Source organism: Cetorhinus maximus, chromosome 8 (assembly GCF_964194155.1).
Source record: "Cetorhinus maximus chromosome 8, sCetMax3.hap1.1, whole genome shotgun sequence".
In the NCBI taxonomy this organism is placed as follows: Eukaryota; Metazoa; Chordata; class Chondrichthyes; order Lamniformes; family Cetorhinidae; genus Cetorhinus; species Cetorhinus maximus.
In genome coordinates this window covers 15,459,447-15,473,044 of record NC_135886.1, presented here as the reverse complement: position 1 = coordinate 15,473,044, position 13,598 = coordinate 15,459,447, and the positions used below count along the sequence as shown (strand labels likewise).

Sequence of the window (13,598 nt, the reverse complement as noted above, 5' to 3'; positions counted from 1 at the left end):
GCTGCACTGTTGGAGGGTCAGTACTGAGGGAGTGCTGCACTGTCAGAGGGTCAGTACCGAGGGAGTGCCGCAGTGCCAAAGGGTCAGCACTGAGGGAGCGCTGCACTGTCAAAATTCCCATTCTGAACCCCAATAAAGGTGTGCGATGGGTTCAGTTTCTCACCAATTTCTTTACACAGAAATGCGATCAACAGCTGGAATGGTTTAGATGAGTACATTGGGTGAGCAGGAACAGCTGGATTCTATCACAGGGAGACAATAGGGTTGTGGGCTCTGGAAGGTGGCATGAAACGAGCTGAATGGCCACCTTCATTGCTCTGACTCTATGAACTGGCAGGAAATCACTTCCCTGGAATGGGGCCATGTTTCCCGTGACTGATATTCACACCTCTCACTACCTTTCTCACCTCTACGCCTGTCCTTCTCCCTTTTGTGTTACAGAACGCCGTGCGTCACAACCTCAGTCTTCACAAGTGTTTTGTGCGAGTGGAGAACGTGAAAGGGGCAGTTTGGACAGTGGATGAAGTAGAGTACCAAAAGCGGAGGCCACCAAAGATGACCGGGTAAGGTTTGGTTATGACATTCTTCCACTATCCTCACTGGGACTTTTCCATTTGACATTTCAAGATGAATCTCCTCATGTCAGTCAAACACGATGCCCTAGGATGCGCAGGATGACTGGTGCCCTGCAGCTGATTGGCTGTGTTAACCTGCCCAGGGAGATTAGGCCAAGGTCAGGTTAGAATAGAAAACACTCAAGACCAACACTCGGAATAAGAAGAACTGTCAGAGCTTCAGCATTGGTACCAAGAGACAGAAGAAATGAAAGTTGCCGTAGCCCCAGAGGACCATAGGCTGCTCTCTCATCAGAGAGAGAGAGACAACTGGTGGTGAGTTTAACACCTCAGGCCAGGGGCGAGGTTGAGAAGGTGGGGCCTTCATGGATGACCTCAGCCGGCCCAGGAATTGATCCCGCACTAAGAGTAAGGTTTCCAGCAGAGGGACTCCACCCACAGTCAAAGTTGGAACGCATTGATCTCCCAATAGGATTGAACGGAATGGCGATGAAATGTGGCTCAATTTTCACTGTTACACTTTATCTCCTTGTCCTGTTTCATCCTGTAAGAATTCAAACATTTTAACAACTTTTCTGTCTCAGTTGTGCAGTCCTGCTCTGCATTTCTTGGGGGAAGTTTTGAGGGCGCGAAAGAATGATAGCTTCCTCCCTGTTCATGTCATGATGACTTCCTCTACTCTGAAAACTATTTGCACCTGTGTTTGAGAATAAGACAGATGCAACTTGTACTCGTGAAAGCTATTCAAAAGACACTCTTCAGTCGCTCAGAGAGACCACATCGCCCACTCCCTAAAGGATATGTCCGGCCTCTACGCTATCTGAAGGTCAGCGTGCTGTGCTGTTCTAGCAACTGCAATGAGAAGATCCTGTCACACTCTCAATGTCATCAATATCCCAGTTTCTGGAAGCAAAAATCCCAACTTATGGCTTGCTGAAGAAATGTTACGCCACAGAATGATGGACCTGGCCCAGAGAACCCCCGACTGGGGGGAGTCGAAGACTTCAATGATTTTTGTCAGGGAATCTAAAACTCAGGGCTCCAAATATAAGATAACCCCTGATAAACTCAGTCAGGAATTCAGGAGAAACCTTTCAACCGGTGATTAGTGAGAATGTGGAACTTAGGAGCGGTTGAGGTGAATAGTATAGATACATTTTTAAGGGAAAGCTGGATAAGCACATGAGGAAGAAAGGAACAGACAGACACACCGATGGAGTGGGGTGAATTAGTGTGGGGGGGGTTCATGTGGAGTATAAACACTAGCATTGACCAGTTGGGCTGAATGAGCTGTTTTTGGGTTACAAGCACTTTGTAAAGTATTGAAAAGCATTAACTATACTTCATAATTCTGGGTCAGGGTTGTTGGCAAGTGGAGGTTGGACACTTCACAGGAGGTACAACAAGATAACCCACAGCCCAAATCGCTCTGCTCAGTTATTCAAATTTAACCTCTTTAACGTCAAGTGTACCCCACTGAAGAAATGCCTTTTCTTTCAGAAGCCCAACTTTAGTGAAAAATGTGATCACAGGACTTGGATATGGAGGAGCACTTAACTCAAGCTATCAGGTGAGTGCTATAGTCCAGCTTTTTCAGAAGTAGTTTGAATATATCCTAAATGAGTGTCTGAAACAAACAGACGCACTCTGAGAGCTTCCCCTGTTGTGCTGAAGCCTCTTTCTAACATTAACCATAGCCACAGATTGACATTAGGACGCCGCTCAGGGGTGTGGCTTAACCTTTCACCATTTCATCCAAGTTTGTTTTTTTAAAGAGTATAAATTTCCCCCTCTACAGCTTACTCCCTCCTCTCCTAGATATCACAGCCTGAATTTTACTCTCTGTAACACTTCACAAGTAGTGGTGCGGCGTAAGAGAAATTAGGCAGAGCTCAGTCTCAACCCTGATTTCCACTCTTTTGTCAGCATTTTGTTTTTTGAGGAATTTGGGACAGAGGTTTTAGCTCAAAATGAGTGGAATGTGACAGCATTTAATAGCAGTGGGACTTTGTAATACTTATGTTGGGATCACAATAGTTCATCGATATGGCTGGACAACACAAGTCTGCACAGGGCCAAGTGCAAAAACCCACCAGGGACAATGAATTGGATACACCAAAACTGACATCTCCAACATCAACTTCAGTTCCAGTGAGTAAAGGTGGTGACTGGACATACTCACACACACACACACACACACACACACACTCTCACACACACACACACACACACACACTCACACACACACAGACAGATGCACACACACTGACACATGCACACACATGCACATACTGACACACAAACACACAGGCACACACACACACACTGATGCACACTGAGACACACACTGATACACACACACACACTGAGACGCTCACACTGAGACACACGCTCACACTGAGACACACACACACACTGAGACACACACACACAGAGACACACACACACTGAGACACACACACTGAAACACACACACACTGAGACACACACACTCACACTGAGACGCTCACACTGAGACACTCACACTGAGACACACTCTCACACTGAGACACACACACACACACACTGAGACACACACACACTGAGACACACACACTGAAACACACACTCACACTGAGACACACACACTCACACTGAGACACTCACACTGAGACACTCAGATACTCACAAGCTCACATTCACATTCACAAGCACCAAATCACACATTCACACTCACACATACAATCACACTCTCACACACTCACACATTCAATCGTTTGCACGTACACACTCTTAAAATTACAGAAGTTGAAAAAGCATGCAGCCCCACAATCAGGTCCAGTGTAAATCTGTGAATTAAATATTCCAGAGTGACTCAGACTGCCTCGACTTGTGGAATATACTCTGGGTATCTGACCCCATCCTCTGACATGTTTTGAAAAGCAAACCTGAGCTGGATTTACAGCGAGACAGGGACACCAGCTGGTTACTCTGTGTATCTCAGCCAGATTCCAATATCGGAGTCACCGTGACATCTGAGCTCTTGCTGGTTGCTGAGAGGAACTGATTGCAGCTTGGGAGCAGTGAGGTATGGACTGAAACCTCAGGGTTCCTAGAAGAGAGAGGAGAGAATAAATTTAAACTGTTTCAGTTCCTGTTCCTGAATGCATTTCAGTGACTCCAATTGGAGTGTGTGTGTGTGTGTTCATTTGTCTGCGTATGTTTGTGTGTGTAAATTGTGAGTGTGTGTATGAGTGTGTGTGTATGTGTGTGAGAATTTTGCGAGATTGTGTGTGTGTGTGTGTCAGAGAGTTTGCTGTGTGTGTTTATGTGTGTATGTGTGCGTGTATACAGATTGAATGTTATGGGACTAGTAATCCAGAGGCCCAGCTAAAGCTCTGGGGACATGGGTTCAAATCCTGCCATGGCAGTTGGAGGAACAGCCCATCCTGTGAAAGAATTAAAAAAAACAGCAATCCTTTAAAATTCTCACCCTTATTTTCAAATCCCTCTATGGCCTCTCTCCCCTATCTCCATAATCTCCTCCAACCCCAGAACCCTCTGAGACCTCTGCGCTTCTCCAATTCCAGCCTCTCGCATATTCCCCCAATTCTCATCGCTCCACCATCGGCAGATCAGCTGCCTGGGCCCTACGCTCCGGAATTCCCTCGCTAAACTTCTCTGCCTCTCCCCCCTCCTTTAAGCCACTCTAAAACCCCACTCTTTTACAAACACAAGTGAGTTTGCATCAAATTGCATTTGATAACGCTCCTGCGAAGCGTTGAAGGTGCTTTATAAATACAAGTTGTTGTTATACAGCCTGTGTGCCATACTCCTGTATCTCGTGCCTCTCCTCCTGTGTGTGCCTGGCCAGAGAGGACATTCAGCCAGGGAAGGAACCACAGATGAACTTGATGCAGTTCTCCCAGGTATTTTTTTATACACGTGGCCTTTCCAGTGGGGATCACTCGATGATGAGCAGGTTGTATATCCGGGCTGATGATCTTTCACATCAAACAGCTCGACATGAACAACAGCAACAAAGAGAATCAGATGTTACTGCGCCTCAGTAACACAGCAATGTGATAGCAAGCTCAGACTCACCATCAATAAAGGGAGAATATTTTAAGAACTTTGTTTTGGGGACTGAGGAAATAGTTCCTGAGGTTGGACAGGAATAGATTGTTAAAGGGACTACAGACTTGACTCAGGATAGGTTTGCTTTCAAATGGACAGGATAGGGATTATAGCGTCAGGTTATACCAGAGATATTGAAACTTGTATTTATATAGCACCTCGGGAGTAACACATCCCAACGCTCTTCACAGGAGTGATGTCATAGGAGATATGAAAACGGTGGTGATCGTAAAGGAAGTAAAGCAATGTTTAAGGGAGGAGTTTCACCAGGTTCAGACCTTCAGGATTAACTGTAGACAGACGGAGAAGTGACGATGGAGTCAAAACTTCAAACCTGTTTAGCCATGGTAGAAATAGAGGAAATGTCATTTACAATCGAAATAGTTTCTATAAAGAGGAAGCCGAGGTTTGATTGTGACCTTGGTGGCTCTTGGGTAATAACAAGTGTCCAAGAAAGAGGCCATTGGCCTTTCCCTAGCACCAAGGCGCGGGCTCCTAGGGAGTGTAGAGTTTCAAAGCCAGTAGGAATTTCTGATAAGGAGGTGATTGAAACACTGAAGGAAGATAAGATCCCAGTGTCTTGAAATGGTGGAAAACATTACAGGAATCTTTAGGGAATCATTAATATCAGGAGTTTTATCAAAGGATTAGAGAGAAGGGAATGTAACTACCTTTAAAAGAAAGGGCGAAAGGACAGTCCTGGAAATTAAGGTGATGAAGCTGACTAATGGATGGATAAAGTATCGGAGTCAACCCTGAAGGAGGGAATAGGAAACCTCTGGAGAACTTCAGAGCTATCAGACAAAGTCAGTATTAATCCATGTTAACAGCAGTGGCTCAGTGGGTAACACTCTCACCTCGGAGTCAGGAAGTTGTGGGTTAAAGACTTGCTCCAGAGAGTTGAGCCTTTAATGGAGGCCGGCACTCCCAGTGCTGTACTGAGGGAATGCTGCACTGCCTTTCAGATGAGCCCTGTCTGCCTTCTCAGGTGAATGTAAAAATTTCTACCTTACTATTTGAAGAAGGCAGGGGAGTTCTCCCTGTTGCCCTGGGCCAATGTGTGTCCCTCGATCAACAACTGTAAGCAGATGCTCTGGTCATTTATTCATTCCTGTTTGTGGGAGCTTACTGTGCACAAATTGGCTACAGCATTTCCTATATTACAATGATGACTACACTTAAAAAAAAGTACATGATTGGCTGTAAAACTGTAAAGCACTTTGGGATTTCCTAAAATCAGGGAAAGTGCTATCGAAATGCAAATCTTTCTCTCTCTCTGGGGGCAGATCATGAGGGATCTGGGTATCCTGGTACATGAACACAAAAAGTTAGCATATAGGTACAGCGAGTGATTAGGAAGGCAAATGGAATGTTGTTGATTATTGCAAGGGGAATGGAATATAAAAATAGAGAAGTTTTGCTACAGCTATATGAGCCTTGGTGAGACCACATCCAGGGGGCTGTGCACAGTTTTGGTCTCATTATTTAAGAAAGGATATAATTGCATTAGAAGCAATTCAGAGAAGGTTCACTTTACTAACTCCTGGGATTTTTAACAGTCCATTCACGGGATGCGGACTTCACTGGCTGGACCAGCATTTATTGCCCATCCCTAGTTGCCCTTGAGAAGGTTGTGGTGAGCTACCTTCTTGAACCGCTGCAGTCCATGTGGTGTAGGGACACCCACATGCTGTTAGGGATGGAGTTCCAGGGTTGTGACCCAGCGACAGTGAAGGAACAGCGATATAATTCCAAGTCAGGATGGTGAGTGACTTGGAGAGGAACCTCCAGGTGGTCGTGTTCCCATCTACCTGCTGCCCTTGTCCTTCTAGATGGTACTGGTCGTGGGTTTGGAAGGTGCTGTCGAAGGAGCCTTAATGAATTCCTGCAGTGCACCTTGTAGATGGTACACACTGCTGCCACTCTGCATCGGTGGTGTAGGGAATGAATGTCTGTGGATGTGTTGCCAATCAAGCGGGGCTGTTTTGTCCTGGATGGTATCGAGCTTCTTGAGTGTTATGGGAGCTGCACTCATCCAGGCAAGTGGGGAGTATTCTATCACACTCCTGACTTGTGCCTTGTAGTTGGTGGACAGGCTTTGGGGAGTCAGGAGGTGAATTACTCATTACAGGATTCCTAGCCTCTGAGCTGCTCTTGTAGCCACAGTATTTATATGGCTAGTCTAGTTCACTTTCTGGTCAATGGTAACCTCCAGGATGTTGATAGTGGGGCATTCAGTGAAGGTAATGCCATTGAATGTCAAGGGGCGATGGCTAGACTCTCCCTTGTTGGAGATGGTCATTGCCTGGCACATGTGTGGCCTGAATGTTACTTGCCACTTGTCAGACCAAGCCCCGGTATTGTCCAGGTCTTGCTGCATTTGGACATGGACTGCTTCAGTATCTGGGGAGTTGTGAATGGTGCTGAACATTGTGCAATCATCAGCGAACATCCCCACTTCTGACCTTATGATAGAAGGAAGGTCATTGATGAAGCATCTTAAGATGGTTGGGCCGAGGACACTACCCTGGCGCTGAAATGACTGACCTCCAACAACCACAACTATCTTCCTTTGTGCTAGGTATGACTCCAACCAGTGGAGAGTTTTCCCCCGGATTCTCATTGACTCCAGTTTTGCTAGGGCTACTCACACTCAGTCAAATGCGGCCTTGATATCAAGGGCAGTCACTCTCATCTCACCTTGGGAGTTCAGCTGTTTTGTCCATGTTTGAACCAAGGCTGCAATGAGCTCAGGAGCTGAGTGACCCTGGCGGAACCCAACTGGGCATCAGTAAGCAGGTTATTGCTAAGCAAGTGCAGTTTGATAGCACTGTTAATGACCCGTTCCATTACTTTACTGATGATCGAGAGTATACTGATGGGGCGGTAATTGGCCATGTCCTGCTTTTTGTGTGCCGGACATATCTGGGCAATTTTCCACATAGCTAGGTAGGTGCCAATGTTGTAGCTGTGCTGGAACAGCTTGGCTAGGGGCACGGCAAGTCTGGAGCACAAATCTTCAGTACTATTTCTGGAATATTGTCAGGACCCATAGCCTTTACAGTATCCAGTGCCTTCAGTCATTTCTTGATATCATGTGGAGTGAACACTGGCATCTGTGATGCTGGGGACCTCCAGAGGAGGCTGAGATGGATCATCCACTCATCACTTATGACTGAAGATTGTTGCAAATGAAGGGGGTTTGCCTTATGAGGAAAGGTTGGACAGGCCGGGCCTGTATCTATTAGAGTTTAGAAGGCTGAGAGGTGATCTTATTGAAACATATAAGATGCTGCGGGGACTTGACAGGGTGGATGCTGAAAGGATGTTTCCTCTTGTGGGGGAGACGAGGGGAAACAGTTTAAAAATAAAAGGTCTCCCATTTAAGATACAGATGAGGTGAATATTTTTCTCTCAGAGGGTCATTAGTCTGTGGAATTCCCTTCCTGAGAGGGCAGTAGAGGCTGAGTTGGATAGATTCTTGACTGACATGGGAGTCAAAGGGTGTAGGGGGTAGGAAGGAAAGTAAAGGCCACAATCAGATCTACTGCAATCCTATTGAATGGCGGAGCAGGCTCGAGGGGTCGAATGGCCTACTCCTGCTCTTAACTTGTATGTTCGTATCTCTTGTGCTGGACTATCCCCTGAGAATTCTTTGATGAGCAAATAATTTGTCCAGACATTCCTTATCTGGAATCCCACCAGACTTCAGACATATTTTCCCCTTGGAAGGGTGGAAAAAGCATGGAAAGAGGTGGGCAGTGACTGAAGTGGGTCAGGAACAGGTTGTGTCAAAGGAGACAGAGTGGGAGGAGGAGATTTGTAGGCTGCCTGAGGGACCAGCACTGAGACCTTTGCTGTTCCATGTGGCATTTCAGTCCTTCACTACCAAGGAGAGAGATAAAATTCTCAATGTGCCAGTGACACGGTGGCGCAGGGAGGGGCTGCAGCAACAGGGGCACTGGCTGGGGAGGCAGGTGGAGGCAGGGGGCGCAGGCTGCTCTGTGATTGATCTTAATTTTTTGACCGGCAGCCACTTGCTCTCCAGGCACCGCATTCTGGAGCCCCTGTCAGACGGGGCATGTTTCTGGTGTTTCCTGAAACGTGAATTTAACTTGACACAGAGGCATGAGTGAGGCTGACTGAGTCAAACCAGCACATGTTCCCAGAGAGAACCGAAGGGAAATCTCTGTGGGAGACAGTGCCTGTCGTTAACTGCACAGCAACCCACTCACATCTGAGCTGGGACTGGGGGATGAAAACGATACAGTAATTCATCATTTTAACATAAACAGGGAGTATTACAGTGCTTACCTAGCATGAACGATTGAGAAGTTGCACCTAGGGTTATGTGGAAAGAATGTGGAACTGACTGAATTGCTCTTTCAGAGAGACGGCACAGACTCAATGGGCTGAATGGTGTTCTTCTGTGCTGAATGGCTCTATGATCAGGTGTTCTCTTGATATCCGTATAACTCAAACACACAACAGGATGATCAGGAGATGCCGAGGAACCGAATCATAGATTATCTCTTGAGAGAATGGAAGTGAGAAAGTGGAGAAGCCCCCAGGACCTGTAGATAGAGCAGCATTGGCAAAGAGATTTCAATTGAAAAGGGAAGCATCAGGAAAAGGACAAGCAAGTAAGTTTGTGTTGTGTCTGTGCAGCACAGGACAGTACAACAAGCTGCGGGTAATCACTAACACAGGGAACAGGGGGCTGAAAATCATACTCGATCCACACCTTCAAATTCAGCACAATGCTCTCTCACATATGGACTCTGATTAGTAACAGGTGTCCATTTATTTCATGAGATCAGATGGTTGCTGCGATAATGCTGTATTTGTGCAATAATATAGATTTACAGCTTTAGTATCATTTCGTCCTTTTGTAGTTTGTGCTTGTTTAACTTTTTTAAGATCACTTTGATCTTTGAGCTGGGTGGAGAGCAGTATATCAAAGTCAGAAAGAGAGAGAGAGATAGAGTGAGAGAATGACAGAATGAGACGCAGACTATGAGATAGGCAAATAGACAGAGAGAGGGAGAGACAGAGAGGTGAACAGACATAGAGGGAGACAACACAAAAACAGAGAGACATATGAAAAATACAGAGATGGAGAGTTGGAGATGGACAGTGGAGATCGAGAAAAGCAGTAGAGAAAGAGAAACTCAAAAGGAAAGAGATAAAAAGTCAGAGAGTAAGCAAAGAGAGAAAAAGGCAGATGTGGAGATATACAGAGAAAGAATAGACAGAGAAATTAACAGATGGGGAATAGACAGACAGAGAGAGGGAGGGAGTTAGAAACAGGAAAAGCCGTGAGTGAGACAGAGACTGAGTTATTAACTCTTATTACTAAAGCTTTTTATATCTTCTGCACTCACTAAAATAGTGCAACTGAATTTTAAAAGTTCAGTCTCTCGGGTATCATACATTCCAGACTTTGTTCACGTGGATGGAAACTTGAGGAAATTCACCTGCAAATCTGGAGCTAAATACATTTCATGATAAATGTTAGCTAAGATTTGTTTCCTGGGGTCATCCGGCCCCATGACTTATGATGAAACTGCACTTGCTCCACATGCAGCAGCCTAGCAACTAAACATTAACCTTTTACTCGAGGAACCTAATTCAACTTTCATCAATGTTGGTCAGGGAATTACTTTGAAATTAAGTTTCCTCCCCTTTAGAATTTGTTCCCCTCGAAGTGAATTCTATAGCGAGGGTGAGTTTGATCAATGCTGTCAACCAGGCTTTGGCATGTGTTAAAATAATTATTGGATAATTCAAACAAGAACTGATTAGAATTTTTCACCTCAGACCCATGTCTAATAATTTGAGGGAGAAATGTTTGCACTACCACAAACTGGCTGGGGTAAGTTTAATAGACTACAAACAACTGGCTCTATAACCAACTATATGATAATCTGGTGCAATAGTGGACATGTGAGATTAAAGGAGTTTTCCTCATTATTTCACTCTAATTAATGAGTAGAGGGGCTTATGCCCCGATGTGTAGTTTTGAACTGATGCAATACCGAGTATAGCCACTGGAAGGTGCCAGAGTGTCCACATACCACAACTACTCAAATATAGGCTGCACTTTTGAACACAAAAAGTGTCCTGTACACAAGTCAGTAAGAATTATTTTATTTCCTGAGAGGAGCTGAAGTTGTAAATCTTGCCTGTAATAAGGGGCTGTTGAACATTATTAAGTATGGTAGCAGAACACTGAGCCACGTAAGGGGACATTAGGCCAGGTAACCAAAAGCTTGGTCAAAGAGGCAGGTTTCAAGGAGTGTCGTAAAGGAGGTGAGAGAGAGGCGGAGAGGTTTAGGGAGGAATTCCAGAGACTAGGGCCCAGGTAGCTGAAGGCACGGCCACCAATGGTGGAGTGATTAAAATTAGGGATGGACAGATGCCATAATTGAAAGAGAGATCTTGAAGGCTTTTAGGTCTGGAGGAGATTACAGACATAGGGAGGAGCAGGGCTCATGGAGGGATTTGAAAATAAGGATGAGGATTTTAAAATTGAGGCAATGTTAGACTAGGGGCCAGGCGTATGTCAGTCAGGGCAGTGGTGATGGGTGACCAAGACTTGATGCCATTTAGGATATGGATAGCAAAGTTTAGGGTTATCTCACATTCTGGTAGGGTGGAAGGTGGGAGGCAGGCTAGCAAAGCACTGGAATGTTCAAGTTTAACAGTAACAAAGGCATGGATAAGATGAGCTAAGGCAGGGGTGGAGTCAGGTGATGGAACAGAGGTGGCCTTAGTGATCATGTGGACATGTGATCGGAAGCTCATCTTGAGGTCAAATATAATACTAAGGTTATAAACAGCCTGGTTCAGCCTCAGACAGTTGCCAGAGAGAGGGATGGAGTCAGTGCCGAGGGAGCAGAGTTTGTAGGGGCCCAAAAACAATGGTTTGGGCCTTCCCAATATTCTGCTCCTCTAGCACTGGATGTCAGGAAAGCAGATAGCCAATTTAGAGAGAGAGAGATGATGATGAGGCAGAGTTGGGCATCATCAGCACTCATGAGGAAACTGACGCTGCTTTTGGATGATGTGACTGAGGGGTATCATGGTTTTTATAATGATATAAAGGCACCAATCGCTCAGGATCGGATAAACACATTGTGGGTTCATTTATTGAGACTAGGCACATGGAGACACTTATACAGAGGCACAAAGCTTGAAGACACACCAGAGCTGCAAAACTGAAACTAAAACTAGATCGCGTGACACACTTCCTTTCTAATGATGTCATGTTGCAATCCCTTAAAGGCACCTAGCAACGGGTGACATGTAGGTATGTAGTTGGAGAGGCCCAATGAAGGATTCTGCAGCTGGGTCGGACTGCAGTGTTCCACCTGCCCACCTGCCTCATCCATGTGTCTGCTCTACACGTGTGAGCCAGTACTTTGACTACTACATGGTCTTTGAGCATAATGACAGGACATTGAAGAAGGGCAGCCAGTCTGTTCTCCTTCGTGCACTGAATCAACAGAACGAGTTACAGGATAGTGATCAGACACAGGAACACTGGCTAATTCTTATTTTCAACCATCATTAGCCTGGGCATACTGATGCCAACAATAGTACCCACAAAGCTAAGAGAAGATACATGAGCAGAGTCCAGGGGTTTGATCTGGGGCCCTCATCTCCAGGATCCATCTCCGCCTTTCAGTACAGTATTTTGACACTCCCAGGATCGTTAGATAGAATATACAGCAAATAGGCCATTCAGCCCATTGGCTCCATGCTGGTTTTTTGTGCTCCACATGAGAATCTTCCCTCTCTCTTTCATCTCACACTATTAGCATATTCTTCTATTCCTGTCTCTCTCACGTGTTTATCCAGTTCCCCCTTAAAAACGTCTACACTATTCATCTCAACCACTCCCTGTGATAGCGAGTTCCGCATTCTCACCACTCTCTGGGTAAAGATGTACAAGTGACCTTTAAGTGCACTAACTGGCTTTAAACCTTCTTCCCCTCTTCTCCAGGCAGCTTTGGCTGAAAGCAATATGCAGCTGCTCAACAACCCGACCTTAATGAACCCCTCAGCCGGTGGCTTGATGCACGTGGGTCACGATGATGTCAGCAGCACCGTGGAGCAAGTGAACAGCAACGGCAGCAGCAGCCCAGGGCTGTCCCCTCAACAGCACGGGTATGACCCAACTCCGGGGCCTCGAGACTGGGGGCTGGGCAATGGTCAGAGACCAGGGGACAGGGTCTAATAGGTTAGACACAACAACAGCTTGCATTTGTGTAGTGCCTTTAATGTGGCGAAACATTCCAAGGCGCTTCACAGGAGGTTATAAATCAGACAAACTCGACAGCGAGTTACACAAAGCGATATCAGTAAAAGTTTAAAAGATGGGATTTAAGGAGCCTCCTCAAAGGAGGAGAGAGAGTCGGAGAGGCAGGAGGTTTCAGGGGGGGAGTTGCAGAGCTTGAGGCCCAGGCAGCTGAAGGTACGATTAAAATCGGGGATACGCCAGAGATCAAAATTAGAGGAGCGCGGAGATCTTGGAGGGCTGTATGGATGGGGGAAATTACAGAGATAGGGAGGGGTGAGACCATAGAGGGATTTGAAGAAAGGATGAGAGTTTTAAAATTGAGGCTTTCTCAAACCGGGAGCAAATGTAGATCAGCGAGCACAGCAGGCGATGGGTGAACACAAACCTTCGACTTAGGCACATGGGCGGGTATCCTGCCTAAACCACTGAGAGCATCCTCCAGCTGCTAAGAGTTAAAGCTAAGAGTTTGGACCATCACAGTCCAGTTCCTAGAGGGAATCCCATAGCACAAAACTGCCTCTAATACAACACCAATTGGAAAGGTTACTCAGGCACCTTATTGGAAACACTGGAACAGTAGAAGATTCTCTCCTGAGGTTGGC

The 13,598-nt window shown here is 45.9% G+C and overlaps 1 protein-coding gene across 2 annotated transcripts in view; it reads left to right on the top strand.

Annotated features, from left to right (window-relative positions):
- foxp4 (forkhead box P4) overlaps nucleotides 1-13,598 on the top strand; it is a 438,498-nt gene that overhangs the window by 408,189 nt on the left and 16,711 nt on the right. For both annotated transcript variants that reach the window (XM_078546502.1, XM_078546501.1), the window contains exons 14-16: nucleotides 442-563; nucleotides 2,076-2,145; nucleotides 12,700-12,863. In XM_078546502.1, coding sequence (XP_078402628.1) covers nucleotides 442-563; nucleotides 2,076-2,145; nucleotides 12,700-12,863 — 356 coding nt within the window. The remainder of the gene's footprint in view (nucleotides 1-441; nucleotides 564-2,075; nucleotides 2,146-12,699; nucleotides 12,864-13,598) is intronic.